Source organism: Erythrolamprus reginae, chromosome 7 (assembly GCF_031021105.1).
Source record: "Erythrolamprus reginae isolate rEryReg1 chromosome 7, rEryReg1.hap1, whole genome shotgun sequence".
Taxonomy (NCBI): domain Eukaryota; kingdom Metazoa; phylum Chordata; class Lepidosauria; order Squamata; family Dipsadidae; genus Erythrolamprus; species Erythrolamprus reginae.
Window position 1 is genome coordinate 71,898,771 of NC_091956.1, and position 26,017 is coordinate 71,924,787.

At 36.6% G+C, this 26,017-nt stretch overlaps 1 protein-coding gene across 3 annotated transcripts in view; it reads left to right on the top strand.

Annotated features, from left to right (window-relative positions):
* Positions 1–26,017, top strand: part of DCLK2 (doublecortin like kinase 2) — an 84,822-nt gene that overhangs the window by 51,556 nt on the left and 7,249 nt on the right. For 2 of the 3 annotated variants that reach the window (XM_070757803.1, XM_070757802.1), the window contains 9 exons: positions 264–372; positions 9,101–9,158; positions 11,922–12,041; positions 12,833–12,979; positions 17,317–17,450; positions 19,512–19,589; positions 20,135–20,231; positions 24,380–24,460; positions 25,786–25,902. In XM_070757803.1, the coding sequence (XP_070613904.1) occupies positions 264–372; positions 9,101–9,158; positions 11,922–12,041; positions 12,833–12,979; positions 17,317–17,450; positions 19,512–19,589; positions 20,135–20,231; positions 24,380–24,460; positions 25,786–25,902 (941 nt within the window). Of the gene's footprint in view, positions 1–263; positions 373–9,100; positions 9,159–11,921; positions 12,042–12,832; positions 12,980–17,316; positions 17,451–19,511; positions 19,594–20,134; positions 20,232–24,379; positions 24,461–25,785; positions 25,903–26,017 lie in introns of those variants that run through there. The other variant, XM_070757804.1, reaches the window with a different exon arrangement.

Here is a 26,017-nt window from a genome sequence, read left to right on the forward strand (position 1 = left end):
AGGGAATGGGAAATGGTAATTTAGGGATTTAAAGTGTTAAGGGAAGGCTTGTGATACTGTCCATAGCCAAAAATGGTGTATTTACTTCCGCATCTCTACTTTGCGAAAATTTGACTTTCGCGGGTGGTCTCGGAACGCATCCCCTGCGGAAATCGAGGAAACACTGTACTTCTGTTTTGGATTCATTTTATTTGGATTTTTAATGTGTATTTTACAGAATTTGTTTGTATTTTCTCTAACATTTTCCTTTTTGTATCTCGAAGGTATAAATGGAAACAAGTACTCTGAGACATCCACCATTCTTGAAAAGTACAAAGTGGGAAAAGTGATTGGTGATGGTAATTTTGCAGTGGTAAAGGAATGCATAGAACGGTGAGCAAAGATATTGCCTAGATGTGTCACTTTTTATTGCAACTTTAGAATGAACAGTGAGAACATACAGTGGTACCTCGACATACGAGTTTAATTCGTTCCAGACCCGAGCTCGTAAGTCGATCAACTCGCATCTCGAACGAATGCCTGTAGACTTTGTTTTTTGCGCTGAGATAACTGGAAGCAAGGAGATTCTTGCACCACCTAGTGGAAGCTCGGCTCGTATCCCGAATTTGAGTTCTGGTGTCGAACAGAAATTTAACTCGCGTCGTGGCTCGTAACTTGGAATACTCGCATGTGGAGCAGCTCGTATCTAGAGGTACTACTGTATAGGCAAATTATTATAATTTCAAGAGCTTGAAGGGCCCTTCCTCTTTCTTGGCACCTGTTAGAAAACTTAAAATTTCCACTATAATATTTTCCTCGTACCTAGTGGCATCTGATGGTAACTATCAAAATTATCTATTTATCTATGGGTGGGAGCATAATATTCATTATGATAGTGGATTATATTATATACTAATACAAAGATTAATAGGAATGATTTATTAGCACTAGAAACTCTACATTTTCAGTATTATTACAGTAACTACACAATTTATACTTTGGATAATTCTATCCAGTTTCGTGTTTCTAGTTCACTTTTTTGTTGTTCAATCTCATTGTTAGAAAGGCTGGGAAAAATATTGTTTGAATAGCACTTCATTGAAATGCTAGGCTATGGAAATTGAATCAGTCAGTCAACTAAGGGATCAAAGGTAAGAACAATGGGAATATTCAGTTCATCCGTAGCAAAGACAGACCAACACCATTCTTTTTCCTTTTGTAATTGTCAAGTATTTGTTTTATAATGAAGTGGACAAAAAAGTAATGGAAATGAGAGATTTTAATGGAAACTACAAAGGTAACTTTGTTTAAAAATAAGGCTCAAATCCAGGAGGCTCTCATTGGCACTAGCACATCTGCTCAACAGCTTTAACATTTTACCAAAGGAAGGCCAAATGGTTGCTGAAGGTCCAGAGTTAGGAAGACACATAAATGACTCCAGGTATCCGATTTTAAACTACCAAGCCAACAATAGACAATCCTGGACGACATCTACTGGGATTCACTGTATAAATGGGAGATAGAATCCTCCCCTAAGTGTGACTGTGAGGTCCCGCATCAAATTGTAGATCCCATGTTGGTCCAGTACCTGATATATTTTATTTTATTTTATTTTATTTTATTTATTATTTATTTTATTATTTTATTTATTTTATTTTATTTTATTATTTTATTTTATTTTATTTTTTATTTATTTATTTTGTCCAATTCACAATGAGAGTTTTAGTGGGTATATATCTATATACACATAGTGAAATAAATGATGAAGGTTAAAGGGGAGATACTCATAGTAAAGTATATCTAAGAAATAATAGAAAAGAAGGTATAGTGATAGAACATATCAATGAAAGAATAGAAGAAGAGATATAGGAATAGAAGAAAGGTATAGGAGATATAGGAGAGCAATAGGACAGGGGACGGAAGGCACTCTAGTGCACTTGTACTCGCCCTTTACTGACCTCTTAGGAATCTGGATAGGTCAACCATAGATAATCTGAGGGTAAATTGTTGGGGGTTTGGGGATGACACTATGGAGTCCGGTAATGAGTTCCATGCTTCGACAACTCGGTTACTGAAGTCATATTTTTTACAATCAAGTTTGGAACGGTTAATATTAAGTTTAAATCTGTTGTGTGCTCTTGTGTTGTTGTGGTTGAAGCTGAAGTAGTCGCAGACAGGCAGGACGTTGCAGCATATGATCTTGTGGGCAATACTTAGATCTTGTTTAAGGCGTCTTAGTTCTAGGCTTTCTAGGACCAGGATTGAAAGTCTAGTCTCGTAGGGTATTCTGTGGCAGCTCCGACCCTCTGGAATCAGCTCCCTCCAGAGATTAGAACTGCCCCCACCCTCCTTGCCTTTCGTAAACTCCTTAAAACCCACCTCTGTTGTCAAGCGTGGGGGAATTGAGACATCTCCCCCTGCCTATGTAGTTTTTATGCATGATATGACTGTATGTATGCTTTTTATATTGAGGTTCCTTGCTTTTTAGACTTTTTAAATGTACTATTGTTATTTTAGATTCTAATTATTAGATTTGTCATTATGTATTGTTTTTATTACTGTTGTGAGCCACCCCGAGTCTACGGAGAGGGGCAGCATACAAATCTAAATAATAATAATAATAATAATAATAATAATAATAATAATAATAATAATAATCATCATCTCCATCTGTCAACTGCAAAAGGCCGCTTTACTGGGATCCGCACACATAATTCGCCGCTACATCACGCAGTCCTAGGTGCTTGGGAAGCGCCCGACTGGTGATGAAATACGAAATCCAGCATAGTGATCTCGTTTGCTGTGTTGTACTGACATAATAAGTGTCAGTGTTCTTATATGGGCTTTCTAACATTCATATTTTGTATTTTTAAATGTAGGGGAAAGGTGTATATTGCAAGTCCATGTATGATATGATATACCCTGAGCAATTTTTTTAAAAACAGGAAAGGATGAAATTTATCTTTTGAAGCGCTGTGTCCAATATACATATTACTGATAATAACTGGAGAAATAGTAAGTTAGAAGCGTAGACAACAATAGATTTGGGGGTGACATGTTTTTAGTTGCTTTAATTGGTTATCGTGGGAGGCCATTTGTATTTCTTGACAGAACAGCTCCTTTTCTGAACTGTTTATAATTTTTTGGTAAGGAAAAAAAAATAGCTAGAACACATCTCTAATTTTGTAGTCATGGCAATTATTTGAATGTTTATTTTTATGTAGTTGAATGGGGAGGGCTAGAAAAGTTGCAGGTATCATATTTGAAATCTGTATGCCTTCATTATGCCAAGTGCTTATCCTTATATTCCTCGTAAAAGATATTAAAAAAGACTTAAGGGAATAAAAATTATTCCTCCTTTTCTTAGCATGGTATTATACTGGGGCAAACAAAATGGGTTCTTCTAGACTTTTTTATTCATTGGATTTGTATGCCGCCCCTCTCCGGAGACTCAGGGCGGCTAACAGCAATAATAAAACAGCATATAATAATAATCCAATACTAAAAACAGTTAAAAACCCATTATTATAAAAACCAAACATACATACAGACATACCATGCATAAAATTGTAAAGGCCTATGGGGAAAGAGTATCTCAATTCCCCTATGCCTGGCGGCAGAGGTGGGTTTTAAGCAGCTTACGAAAGGCAAGGAGGGTGGGGGCAATTCTAATCTCTGGGGGGAGTTGATTCCAGAGGGCCGGGGCCGCGACAGAGAAGGCTCTTCCCATGGGTCCCACCAAGCGACATTGTTTAGTTGACGGGACCCGAAGAAGACTCACTCTGTGGGACCTAACTGGTTGCTGGGATTCGTGCAGCAGAAGGCGGTCCCTGAGATAATCTGATCCGGTGCCATGAAGGGCTTTATAGGTCATAACCAACACTTTGAATTGTGACCGGAAACTGATCGGCAACCAATGCAGACTGCTAAATTACTTTATTTATTTATTTATTTATTACTTTATTTATTTATTTATTTATTTATTTATTTATTTATTTATTTATTTATTGGATTTGTATGAATTAACTGTAATTACCTTTGCTTGTACAAGGGAGCAATAACATTAATTTTAAATTGCAATTTTTAAATGCAGTTATGGTATTTTTTGGAATATAAGATGCACCTTAATTTGCGGGAAGGAAAACAAGGAAAAAGGCCTCTGCCTCCCAGCAATTTGCCTTACAGCAAACAGTGCAGATGATGTGCTCTGTTTGCTGTGTATTTTTGTGCATATGTGTGTCTGACCCATAGAAATAGCAAAGGATTGGAGAAATGTACATTATGGCAGTATATTAATGCCAGAAAGTTTTCTTAAATGTAGTCACGCTAATTCCTTTCAATTATTTAAATAGATCTATTCCAAACATGACTAAGACAGAGTTTAACTCAGCTGCGTTACCTTAATACTAAACAGGACACTTTTATATTTCAGATTATGCTTTTACAAATCTTTAAATTTGATGTGACTTTCTGAAGTATAATTATTCTCTGCTATTTAAAAGAAAATACAATAGCACTGGGCTTCTTCAGATCAAGCATTTATTTTAAAAAGCTTCTTCATTTGTCTAGAACAATAATAAAGCAGTCTTCAAATAATAATTTGAATATTCTATAGACATTTATAGTTATTGACTTACCTCCTTGCAGTTTCATCAGTCCAACATTGCCAGCGGTCCTCCTCCCAGCAATTTGCCTCCTTGCAGCTAATTTCATTTTAGTTCTAGCATGTGGCCAGCCTATGCTGAATCAGCTGTGTTTTGGGAGGCTGATAATCAATAGCTTGTGCTAATCAGGCTCTGCGCTGTTTGCTGCAAGGAGGTAAATTGCTGGGAGGCAGAGGCCGAAGGATGGGGGTGGCTGGGAGAGGCTATATTCAGTGTATAAGACGCACCCAGGTTTTCACCCTCTTTTGGGGGGTTAAAAAGGTGTGTCTTGTACTAAAAAAAATACGGTATATCAAGTGACATCACTTTGCAAGGAGATGGAATTGTTTGTCAATACCGCAACAACACAAGAGCACGCAACAGATTCAAACTTAATATTAACCGCTCCAAACTTGACTGTAAAAAACATGACTTTAACAATTGAGTTGTCGAAGCGTGGAACTCATTACCGGACTCAATAGTGTCAACCCCTAACCCCCAACATTTCTCCCTTAGACTCTCCATGATTGACCTCTCCAAGTTCCTAAGAGGCCAGTAAGGGGCGTACATAAGTGCACTTGTGTGCCTAACGTCCCCTGTCCAATTGTCTTTTCTTTATCTCATATATCATATATATTTTCTTCCTCTCATATATTTTCTCTTCTATTTTACATATTATCTTTATATATATTACTCAATATCTATTCTCTTCCATATGTATTGTGTATTGGACAAAGAAAGAAAGAAAGAAAGAAAGAATAAATAAATAAACAAACAAACAAACAAACAAACATTCTAGAAAATGTCCAGAGATACTTTACCAGAAAGCCCTCCACTCCTCCACTCACAACAGAACACCCAACGCAACTAGACTTACAATCCTAGGTTTAGAAAGCTTGGAACTGCTGTACATCGCCTTAAACACGACCTAAACATAACCCATAAAATCATCTGCTACAATGTCCTTCCTCTCAACGACTACTTCAGCTTCAAGCACAACAACACACGAGCACACAACAGATACAAACTTCAAGTAAACCGCTCTGAACTCGACTGCAGGAAATACGACTTTAGTAACGGAGTAGTTGATGCATGGAACTCACTACCAGACTCGGTAGTATCATCACCTAACCTCCAAAACTTTACCCTTAGACTGTCCACTGTTGACCTCTCCCGATTCCTAAGAGGTCAGTAAGGGGCGTGCATAAGCGCACCAGAGTGCCTTATGTTCCCTGTCCTAATGTTTCTTTTTTTACTAATATCGTGTATATAAATATTATTTTATCTTTGCATACAATACATACTTGACAAAACAAACAAATAAATAAATAGATACTTTCATGAGAAAAATGACATTAGTTTGCTTCTCTTAGTGCATGATATTTGTAGAAAGATTTATTTATTTATTTATTTATTGGATTTGTATGCCGCCCCTCTCCGCAGACTTGGGGTGGCTAACAACAATGATAAAAACAGCATGTGACAATCCAATAATAAAACAACTAAAAACCCTTATTATAAAACCAAACATACAGACAAATATACCATGCATAACTTGTAATGGCCTAGGGGGAAGGAATATCTCAACTCCCCCATGCCTGGCGGTATAAATAGAATAGAATAGAATAGAATAGAATAGAATAGAATTTTTATTGGCCAAGTGTGATTGGACACACAAGGAATTTGTCTTGGTGCATATGCTCTCAACGTACATAAAATAAAATATACATTTGTCAAGAATCATGTGATACAACACTTAATGATTGTCATAGGGGTCAAATAAGCAATGAAGAAGCAATATTAATAAAAATCTTAGGATATACGCAACAAGTTACAGTCATACAGTCAACATGGGAGGAAATGGGTGATAGGAATGATGAGAAAAACTAGTAGAATAGAAGTGCAGATTTAGTAGAAAGTCTGACAGTTTTGAGGGAATTATTTGTTTAGTAGAGTGATGGCGTTCGGGAAAAAACTGTTCTTGTGTCTAGTTGTCTTGGTGTGCAATGCTCTGTAGCGACGTTTTGAGGGTAGGAGTTGAAACAATTTGTGTCCAGGATGCGAGGGGTCAGTAAATATTTTACCCGCCCTCTTTTTGACTCGTGCAGTATACAGGTCCTCAATGGAAGGCATGAGTAGTTTACGAAATGAGTAGTTTACGAAAGACAGGGAGGATGGGGGCAATTCTAATCTCCGGGAGAGTTGATTCCAGAGGGCATCTGAGCAAATGGGCATATGTATAGCTCTTAAGCAGAAGTTTCAAAAACAGTGCTATTTGCTCAAATTTCTTCCACTTGTATGCTCCTCATACAATCCAGTCTACCCTTTCTTAAGATATTATTGAGTCGTCTTTTCTCCCTTTTTCATTCTCAGCTGGCTGCAGTTGTAACTATGACAACCTGGCAGACACAGCTGTGCTTTTATAGCAGTGTTATACTTCTACTGAACCAATCATTTTTGATATGTGCAGTTCCGGTGTTGTGTTTGTATAGCAAGATTTGATAGCCTATATACCCAAGTGAAAGAATGCTTATTCCTATTCCTTTATTCTTATTCTTGGTGTTTCTTTTTGTTAACTGGTCGCAATAATCTGCTGTCATAGAAAGGTGTGTTATATTACACAGCAGTAATATTGTCCATTTCACAGTTTTGTGGTGCTGTCACAAAACTGGACTTTTAATAATGAAACTGCTGTATATGTATTTTTGATGCATATTTGTTTGTTTGTTTGTTTGTTTGTTTGTTTGTTTGTTTTATTTATTATTATTTATTTATTTATTTATTTATTTATTTATTTATCAGATTTGTATGCCGCCCCTCTCCGCAGACTCGGGGCGGCTCACAGCAATAATACAATGTAAACAAATCTAATATTTAAGTTAATTTAAAACCCCAATTTTGAAACCAATCATACATACTAGCATACCATGCATAAATTTTATAAGCCTAGGGGGAGGGAAAGTATCAATTCCCCCATGCCTGACGACAGAGGTGGGTTTTAAGGAGTTTACGAAAGGCTAGGAGGGTGGGGGCAACTCTGATATCTGGGGAGAGTTGGTTCCAAAGGGTCGGGGCCGCCACAGAGAAGGCTCTTCCCCTGGGTCCCACCAAATGACATTGTTTAGTTGACGGAACCTGGAGAAGTTCCCTCTGTGGGACCTAACTGGTCGCTGGGATTCGTGCGGCAGAAGGCGGTCCCAGAGATATTCTGGTCCGGTGCCATGAAGGGCTTTATAGGTCATAACCAACACTTTGAATTGTGACCGGAAACTGATCGGCAACCAATGCAGACTGCGGAGTGTTGGTGTGACATGGGCGTATTTAGGAAAGCTCTCGCAGCTGCATTCTGCACAATCTGAAGTTTCCGAACACTTTTCAAAGGTAGCCCCATGTAGAGAGCATTACAGTAGTCAAGCCTCTTGTTTTTAATAAACCAAGAATAAAAAATTTAAAATGATTTTTTTAAAATATGCCTTTAAAATTGGTCTTTATTCATCCTGAACAGGTAGTTCTCAACTTACAGTTGGTCACTTAGCGACAATTTTGAATTAAAACAGACCCCCCCACCCCAAAAAAGGTACTTATGACCATTTCCCAAAAACTATGGCTGCACTGTTTGCTGAACAATTGTAGCATTTGCTTTAAAATCAAGCATTCACTTAATGAACCCTGCAAAACAAGTCATAAAATTGGGTCACTCACACAATAACCAGTTTTACAGTTGTCACATCTTACCACTTAATGTCAGGCTCTATTATGGTTGAAACTGTAGTCAAAAGAGTAACATTGAATAATATATAAACTGGACACACCATTTCAATCCATAGCACCTATTCCTTCTGTAATGTTTTATTTTATTTTATTTTATAGTTTCCACTGGAAAATATGGTTAGCAAAATTGTCGGCTGAAGTCCTAATAATGCTACATTAAACAATTCTTAAACCTGTAGCTTCAACATAGATTTAAATCATAATTCATTGTACAGTATTGTATTTATAATTAAGACAATTGACTTTATCAAAACAGGATTTCCCTGAATTCTCTCATTTAATAGACACTTGTAAAATGGCTATGAAACATTTCTAATATGACTTGTCCTTTAAGGATATACTGTAAATGTGGAATGAGTAGCTGATACAATGGATTTCAAAGAAAATATCCATCTTATTCTTTATTCCCTGACAAATCTGTAAATATTATTATAGAACCACAGGGCTGTACATTAAAGTAGGGTGAAAAATATGGACCATAAATCTTGACAAAATGGGAAGTTTTATATCTGAGTAAATTAAATGATAACGGAAAGGCTGGTTTTTGTAGTCAAGGCAACAGCAGACATGACTTGCTGAGAGAAAAAAAGCAGAAGCAGTTCTATCTTCATTTTGTAATCTGTTCCCTTTCAAAGAAGATATTTTCACAGTGTGTTCTCAAACAAAAGAATTATTTAAGCACTCTTCCCTTCTTTTGTTCTTTGTAGATCCACCAGAAAGGAATTTGCCCTGAAGATTATTGACAAAGGAAAATGTTGTGGAAAGGTAAAGCAGAAATAGTGGATTTCTGTATCATAATACCAGAATATTAAATTATTTTTAGTCTTCACTTACCACCACTGTTGGAAAATATTTTTTCTTGGAACAGCATTTACACCTTCTGGGTAAAATGGTCTCCATATAAAGCTATAGCAGTAACTATCACTGAAAAAATTTCATAAAGATAGCCCAAATTGTAAATTATTGAACTGGATATTGAACATTTTTTTAAAAATAGCAATATTAAGCCATTCCCCTAAATCTTTAATTTTATTTTAAAATATTGATGTGGTTATATTTTTAAAAATCCTGATAATAGAACAATTAGAGATTCAGTGAATGTATAGAATAAGTTACAGAGTAAAGAAACTTCAAAATTTTCTAACTGTTATAATCACAGGAATCGTAGAAAGTATCCAGTTTCAGAATACAGAATAATATTTGATTGTACAATACGAACCCCTCGTCATACGAACTTTCCGAGATACGAACCCAGGGTTTGGAAATTTTTTGCCTCTTCTTACGAACTTTTTCCGCCTTACGAACCCGCCACCCGAACGCCGAACTCGGACGTTCGGCAAAAGTTCAGGTTCGGGTGGCCGCCAAGAAGCTCTGCCGCCTGGCTGTTGCCTTTTGAAACAGCCGGGGGGCTTCTCGGTGTCCTCCCGAACCTGAACGCCAAACCCGAACTTTTGCCGAACTTCCAGGTTCGGCATTCGGGAGGCCGCTGAGAAGCCCCGCCGCCCAGCTGTCGCCTTTTGAAACAGCCGGGGGCTTCTCGGCGGCCTGCTGAACACTGAACCCAGAAGTTCGACAAAAGTTGGGGTTTGGCGTTCAGCTTCGGGAGGACGCCGAGAAGCCCCCCGGCTGTTTTAAAAGGCGACAGCCGGGTGGCGGGGCTTCTCGGCGGCCACCCAAACTTTTGTCAAACTTCTGGGTTTAGCATTCGGGAGAACGCTGAGAAGCGCCCGTCTGTTTCAAAAGGTGACAGCCGGGCGGCAGCACCCAGCGGAGTGCCATTTTTGAGGTTTTTTTCTTGCACGCATTAATTGATTTTACATTGTTTCCTATGGGAAACATTGTTTCATCTTACAAACTTTTTGCCTTACGAACCTCCTTTGGGAACCAATTAAGTTTGTAAGACGAGGTATTACTGTATTTTGTGTGAATAGGATCCGACAGATTAGTCTTTTACTAGATTTTTTTAAACAATAGTGAAAAGTACATGCTTCAAATATTATTTTTGCTAGAGAGGTTTTTGATGGCTGTGAGTCTCTCCAGTTCTTGTTTTTGTATCAGCCTAGAGATGTCAACCTTAAGGCACGAGGGCCAAATCCAGCCCATGGGGGACTTAGATCTGGCCAGTGGGGCTGCCTTGGAAACAGCAATGGACCATCCTGTTGTGCCTCTACCAGTGAAAATAGAGCTTGGGAGCTTGTTTTCACTGGCAGAGTGCTTGGGCCATCACAGGTATCCTCAACAGGAGTGATGTCGAAGTGATGTTTGGGGTGCCCTGCCCCCCAAAGGTCAAACACAATCCTGATGCTGCTTTCAATTAAATCAAGTTTGACACCCCTGGCCTATAGCTTTGTGAGCTTGGATTTATGATAACTAAGTGTGTGAAGTTCTCTATAAGTTTTACTAGAAATTATAGTGGAATCATCTTCGGTTTACTGTTCTATAAGGGTCTGATTTAGCTGCAACAAAAGAGCAATGTGTTCTCCCATTGTCTTACCAGCCGATTCAAAGAAAGATATTCAACAACTGCTTAATTAAACTTTTATATATGTTCTGCCCACAAAATATGTCTCCCTCTTCACTTGTAGCAAAATTCCACAGCAAGTTTATTATCAAAACTCTTCTTCCTTTCAGTAGGTACAAATGAATCCCAGTTGTATACAAAAATGTGTTTATTACATCTCACATGTAATATTTTATTTATGTTATTTCTTCCGATATATTAATTATTGTGAGTTAAGTTATTTCAACCTTAGCCTTTATTCCACATTTAGTGTGAGTTCCATCCTTTCCCCATTAGGCCTTTTACTGAGTTCCAACCTTATTGTCATTCATATATTGCATTTTTCCCCATTCAGCATATATTTCTTTGGAGCAGACATATGTTTGTTCCAGAAAGACTGTTGATGCTCTCATGTAATGGTTAACAAAGGTGCGACTTGTTAAAGCAATGTGTGATGTACCACTTATTCACAGAATATTCACACTTAGCACATGGATTTCTAGTAACTAAAGCATTAGGGTAACTGTTAATGAAATGCTCAGGTTTGAACACGAATCAACTTATCTTTATGATGATTGCAAAAATAGCATTGGACTTTTCAAATACTACTATTGCTCCTTGCTCATAAACTATTCACATGTACTTCCCACAGTCTTATTCACAAATGCATGAAGCGCATGAAAACATAATGCTTGTATTGTGCTGGGGATCACAATTCTGATACCTTTAAATAAACAGCTATGAGAATGCATCTAGTTGGCTACTAGCAATTGAAAACACCAAGTATATTACTGATCAGTGATTAGTTTTCATACTAAATTAATTTTAATTCGTGTATTTTGGAACTGTTATTAGTAAAGTGTTTTCCTATTCCAGTTTATTGTTTTGTAGATAGATAACCACATGATCAAGTATTGAGATGATATACTGGAAGGATCACTTTAGGTTGCTGCTTCTTACATAATTCTTCAAATTATATTAGTTTTTAAAAATATGTTTTCCTCCTCTTCTTTTCTAACAATATATAGGAACACTTGATTGAAAACGAAGTGTCAATTCTACGCCGAGTGAAACATCCGAATATTATTATGTTAATAGAGGAAATGGATACTGTGACTGAGCTATATTTGGTGATGGAATTGGTCAAGGTGAGGTTTTAGGTTTATTTTTTACCATTAGGGCATAATGCATTGTTGAGCTTTTCAAAGATCTGAACATATTTCAAATTGTTATGGAACAGGAAATTTATGTAGTTATGTATGAACATGCCATGAATTTTCTGTTTCACACTCCACGTTAGTTCGTGGCTGGAAACTGAATATTATATGCAAAACCAAAATTGCTTCTAAAAGCAGGCATGCTATATGTGACTGTACAATATTTTGCTTTTACACAGTAACTTCTTGATGTTCTGTCCAAGTATACAAAATATTGCAGGAATAAATTCTGATTAGAAAACAAATATCAGGCTCAACATGAAATCTCATAGTTTTTTCTTAAAATTTTGTTCTTAATATCAGATTGGCTTATGATCTGTAAATGACAAATGTGAACAATATTTGTTTTAGTGTTTTGTATTTGTGTAAAATCCAATAAACTTTATAAAAAGACCAAAATGATCATTCTTCTTGTTCTTGTTCTTGTTCTTGTTCTTCTTGTTCTTGTTCTTCTTCTTCTTCTTCTTCTTCTTCTTCTTATTATTATTATTATTATTATTATTATTATTATTATTATTAATTAGATTTGTATGCCCCTCCCTCTCCGGAGACTCAGAGTGGCTAATAACTTCTAATAACTTCTTAATGCAACTGTAACTCTTAAGCCACTGATATAAAAATTAATAAACTGTTTCACTTTTTTCTCACTTCCTTTCAACTGTGACATAACTTATAGTTTTGTTTGTAAATTCTATGACATTTGTTGACATTTTTATTTACAGGGAGGAGATCTTTTCGATGCTATTACATCTTCAACAAAGTACACAGAGCGTGATGGAAGTGCAATGGTCTACAATCTAGCCAGTGCACTGAAATACCTCCATGGTCTCAGTATTGTCCACAGAGACATCAAACCTGAGAACCTTCTGGTAAATTTCTTGTTTTCTGTATATTATTTTAAGAATGCATGCAAATAGTATTATGCAGCATTTTCTTTACAGAGTTAGGCTGTGAGCATAGCCCAGTCATTCTCACAGAACATCATAAATCAGTGGAAATGCTACCTCTATTGTTAGCAATAGAAATCATAAAATCAAGTTTGAGATTCATAGAGAGTGATGCCACCTCAAAAAATATTAATCATGTTTTAGCAAACTACTGATTTAAAATAACATCTAAGTTTTTGCTACTTTAGAAATAATATAAGAAACTATAACTCATCATATTTGCCACCTTATGTGCACTTTATACTTTACTGAACGTTACCCAAAAGTATTGTATTGAGAACACATGGACTTTAATTTTTTAAAAATTACAGAATTACTTGTTTTAAGTCACTCTTTGCTCAAGTTTTGGAGGAATACGTCTGGTATTGCCCTGACCTTTTAAAATTGACTCCCATCATCATTTTAATTTTTAATGTTGCTTTTTTATATTCAGAAAGGCACCAGATGACAGCAGGTAGCAAAATATATTAGAACCAGTTTGGTCTAGTGATTAAGACCCCAAGCTAAAAACAGGAAACTGTGTACAGTGTTCCTTCGATTTCCGCGGGGGATGCGTTCCGAGGCCACCCGCAAAAGTCGAATTTCCGCGAAGTAGAGATGCGGAAGTAAATACACCATTTTTGGCTATGGACAGTATCACAAGCCATCCCTTAACACTTTAATCCCCTAAATTACCATTTCCCTTAACAACCATTTACTCACCATTATTACTGGTACTTACCATTGAATAAGGCACTTAGTGATCCTGATATTTATAAACGTAATTATTTATTAACAATAATTATTTTTTTTGTCATTTATTTGCAAAAATTATTAGTTTGGCGATGACGTATGACGTCATCGGATGGAAAAAACCATGGTATAGGGAAAAAACCCGCAAAGTATTTTTTTAATTAATATTTTTTGAAAATCCGTGGTATAGGCTATTCGTGAAGTTCGAACCTGCGAAAATCGAGGGAACACTGTATTCGGGTTCTGCCTTAGCTGGGTATTATTGGGCCAGTCTCTTGTCTATCCTACACTACAGGGTGACTCTTGTGGAGAAAATCCTCCTTATTGGAAATATCCTCACCATCTTGTGTTATTTGCTAAAATAAAAAGGTGGGATATAAATAAAGAAATAAAAGTAACACAACCCTCTCCTCCCTTCCCCTGCTATACATTTTGAACTATTTGAAGAAATATATGTTCCATATGACAAAGGAATGTATGATGGGCTTTCCTTGTTCATCGGTGTTAGCTAAAAACAGTGGAATTTTGGTTTGTTAAATGTTTTATAAGCGTTTAATAATTATTCTAATGTAATTTTACTTTTTTGATCTGTTCCTTAAAGCAAAATTCAGTTTATTGACATGTGCTAAACAGCTCACCAGTTCAAGAATGTCTATTCTGACTAATAATCATTAGGGAATTCCAGCTCTTGTCGAGTTAGTGTCTGTGTTTTTTGCATTCATTACCTCTCATCTGCTTATTTGCTATCTCCTCAGATACTACATAACATAATGCGCTTGTCATTGTGTAAGGCAGTGTTTCCCAACCGTGGCAACTTGAAGATATTTGGACTTTAACACCCAGAATTCGCCAGCCAGCAAATGCTGGCTGGGGAATTCTGGGAATTGAAGTCCAGATATCTTCAAGTTGCCAAGGTTGGGAAACACTGGTGTAAGGTGACAAGGTCTTTTGGCTCTTTTTGCTGTATAAGACTAGCGCCTCTGGAAATTATTTCATTATATTAAATTTCTAACAAGCAAGTATAAATTGTATACTTGGTCATAATGGCAGCTGTGATCCTATCTGCTTCAAGGTAACATTAACTGAAATGTTAGATCAGAAAAGGGCAGTTTTTTATTTTTGTATTATTAGTTTTTATTATGTTATTATAAAACTCATTTTAGTACAGGATAAAACCTGAGTATCTTTTATTAGTCTGTCTAGGGACTGTAGAGGATAAACCAATTTTGTTGTATGCATGATGTACAATGACAATAAAGGCTTTGACTTGACTAAATGTAAAATCAAGTTTATCAAGATTTTAATATTAATATGCTATATTATATAAAGTCAATACAATTTATATTCCATTATGTAGTTTTCATATAAATTTAGATAAACATATATCCATCCTAAGATAAAATACAGGAAATAATATAGGGGCAGACTGGATGGATCATGAGGTCTTTTTCTGCCGTCAGACTTCTATGTTTCTATGTTTAAATTTAGATAGATTTTAGCATAAATGATTTTTTTATTGTTTTACATTATTTTATACTAGTCAATAACCATGGTAAAGATTTTCATCAGATCCTAGTAAATGGGGGGTTTTTTGCGCTCTTTCTCATCGTTTTTTTTACATTAGTTAAAAGCAGCTATATGCTGCCATCTGCTGGATTTATAGAATTGCTACATTTCAATTACTATGTGGAAACATGGGTTGATGGGCAAGATGGATAATGAAATAAAAAGATGAGTCAACAAATCAATATTAATTATAGCTTATGATCAATTAATTTTTAAAAAGCAAAAACTGGAAAAGGGATTTGCCTACAAAGATATCAAATTGATAGTTTTCCTTAATTTATATTGGAAAAAGTAAATATAAAAGAGAGGGGGGTGGGAAGGTGGGAGAGAGATTGTATATATTTTTAAGCCTCAGATATTGCTTTGAGGCTAATATTCAGAAACCATTATATAAACAAAAAAGGGAGAAGCATTCCTTAGGCCCTGGTAAAATAAATAGCTTTAAGAAGAAATTCCCCTACTCCTCCTTGATTTAGTTGGTATATCTTTGGAGTCTTCGGAGAGGTGCGGCATACAAATCTAATAAATACTTAAATATGTGAGATAAAATATAATTAAGTTTAAGTTTAAGTTTTATTGGATTTGTATGCCCCCCCTCTCTGAGGACTCGGGGCGGCTCACAGCATATATAGTAGACATAATAATACAATAGATCCAATTAATACAATTTTTTAAAAAAAGTTAAAAAAATTAAATTAAGAATTTTAAAAATTAGAAATCCTGGGACTGTAGGCTGTCTAAATTAAGTATAATTCTAGTTTTTCTTTGGAGTCAATTTCATGATCTGGTCTCTCTCAGAGGGCTGACAAACTAGTCAGTTTTGTAATCAATATGGTTTAATCAATATTAGTTGCTTTGAAATCAACAACACATAAGATTACTGTATATACAATTTGCAGGTTCAATCTTTGTGGCTAGATCTAGTTCAATCATTAAAATATACGACCTGTTCTCTAGGCAGAGTTTTGGGCAAAATTCTACATATTTTGGATTTTCTGTAGTGTAATTTGGCTTGTTTTATATGTGTATAATCATCAGCTAAAATGAGGGGAGGTGTGAAAGAGGGGACAGAGCTTAGAATCCTTGCACCGCAAATTAGTGTTGTAGATATTACTCTCCCAGAATCTGTTAAGGCTGTGTTCCCAAAGCAATGAGGACAATGTGTAAGTCAAGATTCCTGTAAATAGGCCTGCAACAAATAAAGAAGTAACTTTGAGCAGCTCAAAGCTGATCCGGTTCCTTGTGCCTCAAATATTGTACTAAACTGTTGTGTTATCAGAGTTATAGAGTTAGGAATTGCTGTGTTTTTTAGCTCAACTACTTAAACTCGTGTAATGAATAGAATGTATGTTGCCTAAGAAGAGATTGAACAACAATTTGTCAGCCTATTTCTAAATACAGTGGTACCTCGACATACGAGTTTAATTCGTGCCAGAGCTGACCTCGTATGTCGATCATCTCGTATCTCGAACAAATGCATTTAGATTTGGCTTTTCGCGCGGAGATAACTGGAAAAAATGGAATTTTTGCGCCACCTAGTGGACGCTCGGCTCGTATCCCGAATTTGAGCTCGGGTGTCGAACAGAAATTTTGCTCGCGTCGCAGCTCGTAACTTGAAATACTCGCATGTGGAGCAGGTTGTATCTAGAGGTACTACTGTACAGTAGAACTTCTGGTCATGGACACTTCTGGCCACGACTAAATCAGGTTCCAATTTATAGCCAATTTCCCCTTCAATGCCATTTTTTTTGTAAGCCCAAATTTCCAAATTTAGGTTCAAGTTACAACCAAATCGGTTTGCGACCAAACTTATGGAATGAATTATGGTCGTGACCAGAGGTTCTTCTGTAGTTCTAGTTTAATACATGCTTAGCATCCTAGATTGCCTAACCATGCTACTAGATAGTTTTCCTATCAAATTACACAATATGATTTATGATGCTTCCCCCCCCCCCTCTCAGGTCTGTGAATATCCAGATGGGACAAAATCCTTGAAGCTAGGAGATTTTGGATTAGCCACTGTCGTTGAAGGACCTCTCTATACCGTCTGCGGCACACCAACCTATGTGGCTCCGGAAATCATTGCAGAAACAGGGTGAAAATTCATTTTAAAATGGAGTTTTGGTGTCCTTAGTTCACAAATAATATTGGTTTTATGATATGTCCCTAGCTATATGAACAGGTATTGTTAATATTTTTAAATTTATTCTAAGAATCTGTCTAAAATCCAGTTGCAAACTGCAGCTTATCAAATTTTGTATCAGAGGCTTATTGGGTATAATCTTAAATTTGCAGCTCATTGAAGATAACTTTTTCAGTTTCTGATAGATACAAGTATTAATATTAATATTAATAATATTATTTATTTAATATTTATTTAGATTTGTATGCCGCCCCTCTCCGCAGACTCGGGGCGGCTCACAACAAAGTGAAAAAACAGTTTACAACAAATCTAAATTTCTACTAAAAACATTTAAAAGAAACCCCATTTTCTAAACACACATACATACACGCATACCATTCATAAATTGTATATGCCCGGGGGAGATGTCTCAGTTCCCTCATGCCTGACGACACAGGTGGGTCTTAAGGAGCTTACGAAAGGCAAGGAGAGTAGGGGCAGTTCTAATCTCCAGGGGGAGTTGGTTCCAGAGGGTCAGGGCCGCCACAGAGAAGGCTCTTCCCGTGGGGCCCTCCAACTGACATTGTTTAGTCGACGGGACCCGGAGAAGGCCCACTCTGTGGGACCTAATCGGTCCCTGGGATTCGTGTGGCAGCAGGCGGTCTCGGAGATATTCTGGTCCAGTGCCATGAAGGGCTTTAAAGGTCATAACCAACACTTTGAATTGTGACCGGAAGTTGATCGGCAACCAATGCAGACTGCGGAGTGTTGGTGAAACATGGGCATAGAAAGGTTAAGTGCAAAATGGATCAATTATATATAGCATGGGACAAATATTAAAAATAATAAGCCCAAATTATATCCTTCCTTCAATATTAAATAATTATTTTAGTAAAGGCATTTAAAAAGTAAAAAGCAATCGGTTGAAACCCTGATCCTAATATTAAATTTTAATTTTAAAATATGAAGTCATTCAAAACTCTTTCCTTTATATGGTCAAAATATCTATTAGGTTTCAATGTTTTCAAATAAGGAGCATACTTCAAAGAACTACAAAAACAAAGTGGCATATTTAGAAATTTCATTGAATTTTAGAAGCTTAAAATAGAAAACTCAAAATAACTGTTGGTGGATGTGTGTGTGTGTGTGTGTGTGTGTGTATGAGTCTGCAGAGAGGGGCGGCATACAAATATAATAATAATAATTAATAATAATAATAATAATAATAATAATAATAATAATAATAATTTATTAGATTTGTATGCCACCCCTCTCCAAAGACTCGGGGGCGGCTCACAACAATAATAAAACAATATTACAATGAAACAAATCTAATATTAAAAACATCTAAAACCCCATCATTTAAAACCACGCATACCAAACATAAAGTATAAAAGCCCAGGGGAGGTGTCTCAATTCCCCCATGCCTTGCGATACAGGTGGGTCTTAAGTAATTTGCGAAAGACGAGGGTGGGGGCAGTTCAAATCTCTGGGGGGACTTGATTCCAGAGGGCCGGGGCCGCTACAGAGAAGTCTCTTGTCCTGGGGCCCAACAAACGACATTGTTTAGTCGACGGGACCCGGAGAAGGCCAACTCTGTGGGACCTTATCGGCCGCTGGGATTCATGCGGTAGAAGGTGGTTCCGGATAATAAATAAATAAAAAGAATAAATACACTTATTTATTTATTTATTTATTTATTTAAATAAATTGAAATATTCAGAACTTGAACAAGTAAAACTGCATAATTAAATGCCTACAAAATGTAAACAGGAGATGCAGCAATAGGAATATCAATGGAAGGAAAGCATGTAATGTTCTGTGAATATTAGAGAAACTTGGAGAAAATATATATTATATTATATGTATGTGTGTGTGTGTGTGTGTGTATGCATTGAAAATTACATTCCATTGCTTATTAGATTGGCAGATTAAGTTTTGGATTACGCATCAATATTAAAAGTGGTGATAACTTTAAAAATTGCTGATACTAAACTCAATATAGTTTGCAACTTCTCCAAACTTTTTTTGTAGTTATGGCTTAAAAGTGGACATTTGGGCTGCAGGTGTCATTACATACATTCTCTTATGTGGGTTTCCACCATTTCGTAGGTAAGTTGATTCAATAAAATGTTGCATTTGCCTTTTAGCCACAGTGCTCTGATTTTTAATTGATAAATATTCTATTTAAGGAGATGTCCTAACATTTGGTTTTCCAAAATTTGGGATAACTGGTGATTTTAGTTTATCTCTTATAATGAAAAAAAAAGGAATATATGTAAAATTACATTTTAAGGAGACTTGATTTTTCCATAGATAGGTACAACTTATATTCAATAGACCATTTTAATTTTGAAGCTGTCATAGACATACATGCTTAATTCCTTGTATTTTGCTATCTTATATACTTGTCATTGTATCAGAAATTCAAGATTCCACTATCTATCTGAGAAATATTTGGAGGCAATTTTGGAGAAAACTTCTTGAAACAAATAATTTACAAATAAAGCAATGGTGTTTGTATTTATTCTCAAACTAAATTCAGCTTGTATAAATACTGAAATTAGGACACGTTAATCTTGTAATTTAGCTTTTATAAATAACAATATAGTGACCAACATAGTAATTTTTTTTCCCTGCTTGGTTTTGATCTGCAGTGAGAACAACATACAAGAGGATCTTTTTGATCAGATCTTAATTGGAAAGCTAGAATTTCCTTCTCCATATTGGGATAACATCACTGACTCTGCTAAGGTACCAAGATGCATTGAAAGTGTGTGTTCTGCCGGCGTGTCTCAACCGCCTGTAATTACAGGGTAATTAGTCCAGGAAGACACACATGACACGATAAAAGGAAAACCCAAAAGTTTTTATAAACAGAAAAACAGAAACAGCTCCCTTTTTAAATGTCAAAGGGATTTTTTGGTACACACAAGGCACAGGTTAAATGCTGTCCAATTGCTCACCCAGCAACTGGGAAAATGAGTCCAATTCTAAAGTCCAGAGAGTCTACACACACAATCCTGAAGACAAAAACCACGATCTTGACGAAACAATGAATCAGATAAACTGCCATGAGGCTAAAACACCAGACTGCACTTTTATCTGTAGCACTGGTTACAGCAACCCCACCCAACCACAGGTGGCCTCATTTTCTCTTGTAATAATCCTTCAGTTGTTGTCTCCTATGCATCACTCTACGCATGCGTGGATGTGTCATTAATTCTTGTTCATCCAGGGATTTATTTATTTATTACTTAGATTTGTATGCCGCCCCTCTCCGAAGGGCTGATCTCCTCCTGGGCTGTCTGCCAAACTCCCCTCTTCCCTATCACTCACGCTTCCTTGGTCAGAGGAGACTTCGTTGGCAGATTTTACTGGGAGCAAAACAGGCCTGCAGCATGTGGATGTCTCCCCCACATCCACCGTAATTAAAATCCTTTCCTTACTTAGGATCTGTAAAACCAAGCCTTTATATAGAAACATACAGTCTAACCATATAATTACTGGATATGTTGTCCTGATTTGTTGTTCTGATTGATCTACAGAGTATAAAAGCCATGGTAGTGCCATGGTTAGAGTGCAGTACTGCAGGTTACTTCTGCTGACTGCCAGCTGCCTGCAATTTGGCAGCTCAACTCTCACCAGGCTTTTCCATCCTTCTGACATGGGTAAAATAAAGACCCAGATTATTGGCAGCAATATGTTGACTTTGGAAACAGCTTAGAGAGGGCTGTAAAGCAGTATATAAGTCTAAGTGCTATTGCTATATTGTCCTCATTAGTCACATTGGGGATATTTTCAACATTATTTATTTATTTATGTTCTGTCGGGCTCTTGGGTAGACTCCTCCCAAAAATTCACAGGTACAAATTTCAGACACACACACATTTGAAAATTCAAAACAATGTTCTTTATAATGAAAAGTCACTTAAACTAAGCCCTCCTTTGGTATAGCAAAGAGCACTCGTCTTCAAACAAACTGGTAATTTGTATAAGTCCCTTATCAGTTCTGAGATACTTAGCTTGCAGCTGTGAGGCAATTCACAGTCCTTCTTCTTTCACAAAGTGAAACACACTTTGCTCTGGTTTAGTTTCAAAGCGGGGGGAAATCAGCAAACAAAAGGTCAAAGTCAGTAAAGCAGTCACGAAACACAACGATCAGATAATCTGCCACAATGGCCAAACCCACAGGCTGCTATTTATAGCAGCCTCACTAATTACCACAGCCCCACCCAACCACAGGTGGCCTCATTTTCTTTGATAATAATCTCTCAGTTGTTGTTGCCTATGCATCGCTCTCCGCATGCGTGGCTGTATCATTAACTCTTGTTCTGAATCCAAGGAGGAGCTAGATAAGTGATCTCCTTCTGAGCTGTCTGCCCCACTCTCCTCCTCCCTGTCACTCATGTCTTCTTGGTCAGAGGAGCCTTCAGCAGCAGATTCCACCGGGGGCAAAACAGGCCTGCAGCATGTGGATGTCTCCCCCACATCCACAGTCCTTGGGGCAGGAGCTGGGCCAGAGCTAACCACAACAATTTAACTCCCCCCTTTCTTTTTTTCTTCTTTTTTTGGGCTTTATAGTGCTACACTTTGCGTACATGTGACTTTGGGATATATGAATTAAAAGATGAAAACCACAACATTCAACCTGTGCACCAGGGATACAACAATAACCACGCTCCCCAAAACAATATTTACATTCACAAAAATAAAATACCAACAACTGCAGATCTCGTCATCTCCTGACCTAAACGTCTAAGTACGATCTGTTCCAAGGCCAAAAATTGTCCTGTCTTTTCAACTAAGAACCCCAAACAACCACGTACCAAAACCCCAAGTAGTGTCCACCTGTGCTAAAGGAGGACTGTTCGGATGCTGAGTAACTCTGAATATGGCATGTACTATCTACCCATTCTCAAAATAGAGACATCTCAATCAAGCTACCAATAACAAAATGGAGTCAGTCACATTAACATGGCTACCTTATAGATTAATTGAGGAGGACGCATAATAAAATACACCCAATTAAGTTAGAAGAACTGGTTATTTTCCAAAATGGGTATGATACATAAGTAGGCGAATTTTTTTTATTAAAATTAAAAAAACATAAGTTAGCATAAAATTATAGGAAGGATACAAGACAAGACATATACTACATGACCACATAATGTGATTGTTAGGTCATGGTGGTGCTATTGTAAACTGTGAATGAAAAATGAACTAAGAAAACATAAAATAGCTCACAGTTTCTAACATTCATATAAATTAGTTGCATTTATAAATACTCTTCTGGGCAATGCATTAAGGTAACAATTTTACAAATAACCTTCATTTTTGTAAGAATGTATTTTAAATAATTATTCATATGCAATTTGTGTGTTCTTACAATTTATGAAAAATAATTTTCTGCCTGACAAATAATCTAAAGTACTGTTTAGTACTTTAGATAATAATCTCAAGTACTGTTTTCTACTTCTTTGCAAAACGTTGCAGATATAAATAAATGTGTTTGCATGTGAATGTGTGATCTCTTCCTTATCACTAAAAATTTGAAAGATTCAGTGAGACGGTGAGATTTGGAAGAGAACTACACAAGCCCTGGAAAGAAAAAAACATTCCTTTAATTAAGCATAAATTTGGATTGGTGAAATGACATGTGGTAATTTCATGTGAGACAATGAATATTTATTCTCATTTGGCTCTGTTGTATGCTCTCTCTGTTAAAAAGTGCTATTGCTATCCTGATGTAAGCCGTCCTGAGTCTAAGGAGAAGGGCAGCATTAGAAAAAATTGAGTAAATAAATAAATAAAATAAATTATACAGCCTCCCCAGAAGCATTTCACCAGTAAATAATAGCCATGAAAATCTACATTCTGAATGTGTGTGAATTATTTCAAAACAGATGAAACTTTCCAAAGTTCATGTTGATGGATGGAATGACTCTACCCAAATACTTCAGGGATGTTGTTGTGGTTAGCTCTGGCCCTGCTCCTGCCCCAAGGACTGTGGATGTGGGGGAGACATCCACATGCTGCAGGCCTGTTTTGCCCCCGGTGGAATCTGCTGATGAAGGCTCCTCTGACCAAGAAGACATGAGTGACAGGGAGGAGGAGAGTGTGGCAGACAGCTCAGAAGGAGATCACCCATTTGAGACTGTCAGAAATCACGACTCCTAAATCCTTCTCTTCTGAAGTTTTTGCTAACACATTATTTCTCTGTGCATTGGTATACAGTGTTCCCTTGATTTTCGCGGGTTCGAACTTCGCGAATAGCCTATACCACGGTTTTTTTAAAAAAATTAATTTAAAATACTTCGTGGGTTTTTTTCTATACCACGGTTTTTCCTGCCCGATGACATCATACGCCATCGCCAAACTAATAATTTTCGCAAATAAATAACAAAAAATAATTATTGTTAATAAATAATTATGTTTATAAATATCAGGATCACTAAGTGTCTTATTCAACGGTGAGTACCTGTAATAATGATGAGTAAATGGTTGTTAAGGGAATGGGAAATGATAATTTAGGGGTTTAAAGTGTTAAGGGAAGGCTTGCGATACTGTCCATAGCCAAAAATGTTGTATTTACTTCCACATCTCTACTTCACGGAAATTTGACTTTCGCGGGCGGTCTCGGAACGCATCCCCCGCAAAATCGAGGGAACACTGTAGTAACATCTAAGAATTTGCATGGCATCTCAGAGACAGTGTTACGTCTTCCTACAAAACTCTTTGAGTTATCATCCTAGCCTCACGTTTCTTCCTTGTGTGCTGATGTACTGTACCTGTAGCCCAGATCCTTGGCTGCTATTCAGCTTTGGGGGTTTGCTACTCCTTTGTTTAATACAAAGTAAAATTGTGTTGAATTTTTTCTTCATGTTTTTGTTGTTCCTCAGGAATTAATTAGTCTGATGTTACAAGTAAATGTGGAAGAACGATATACAGCTGCTCAGATATTAAACCACCCTTGGGTATCAGTGAGTAAAATACTTTATTATGTTACACATTTAAACAAAATTTTAAAATCTCAACTAATGTTAAACACTAATCACATGAAATAGATTAAGTTATGCTTTTATAGCAACCTACAGCCACTATTCATTTAGCAATTAGCTTAGTTAGCCACCATTTGCAAATACAATGGTAATAAAAGTAATTTTCTGATCAATACATTTATTTAGAGCGAAAGTTGATGCCCTCCCAAGTAAAAACTTCCAATGTGAAACTGTTTAAGCTTTGGTCAGTTTCAAGAAGCAGTGTAGGAGCATTAAGGTCACAGAGCTGAGCTTATGAACTTGTAGATTAGCTCATCTTAGGAACCTGCTGTTTTTCAGAAAAGAATCACTTCAGGAAGAGATTGTTTAAGAAATATTTATTTTTATTTATTTATTTATTTTGTCCAATACACAATGAGGGTTTAAGTGGGTATATATCTATATACACATAGTAAAATACATAATGAAGGTTATAGAGGAGATACTCATAGTAAAATATATCTAAGAAAGAATAGAAGAGAAGATATAGTAATAGAACGTATCAATGAAAGAATAGAAGAAGAGATATAGGAATAGAAGAAAGGTATAGGAGATATAGGAGAGCAATAGGACAGGGAAAGGTATAGGAGATATAGGAGAGCAATAGGACAGGGGACGGAAGGCACTCTAGTGCACTTGTACTCACCCCTTACTGACCTCTTAGGAATCTGGATAGGTCAACCGTAGATAATCTAAGGTTATCTCTGGCTTGTGAGAGGAGGAGAAAAAAGGGGGGCGATGAGGCAGAGAACAGAACTTTATAGGTAGGAAATAACTTTATCTGAATAAGATGGCAGTCATTACTGATCTTCACAGCACCTCTCCCCCTCTCCTGCCTGTCTCTTTTAGATGTTTCATTTAGCAACCATTACACTTAATAACAAAGTCATTGGCGTGGAATGGGCTTACTTGTATTGATCTTTTTAATGGTTCAACAACCCTCCCCTGCATTGAATACTTTTGCTAATTATAGAAGGGATAAATTTGTTGGGCACACTTCTTTTCATAGCTGAAAAAGACGTTGCTCTTGAAAGTATGAAAAAAAAATAATGGCTTTTAGTAAAAAAAAAAGAATGGTTAGGAGCTCCGCAGCTGACCAGTACTGTTCTCCTGAACTTGACTAGATGAAAAGAAATTCAGATAAAAGTTTCCAAAATGGGTCCCTTTTGATGGTGTTCAATTCTCATGGATTCTTCATCTGAACGTTTGTCTCTATGCTAATTTTTGTATCATTCTTTGTTGAATGTGTTCTCCTTTCCTTTAAAAAGGATGATGCCTCTCAAGAAAATAATATGCAAGCTGAAGTAACAGGTAAATTAAAGCAGCACTTTAACAACACACTTCCCAAACAGAATAACCAAAACGCAGGAGTGTCTATTATCATGGTAAGCAAGCGCATCATTTCTACTAATTATTTTCCTAATTTGATATTGCCAACTCTTTCCAGAAGAGATAGAGTTTTAAAGTTAATTTTTCATTGCAAAAAATAGTGCATATTTT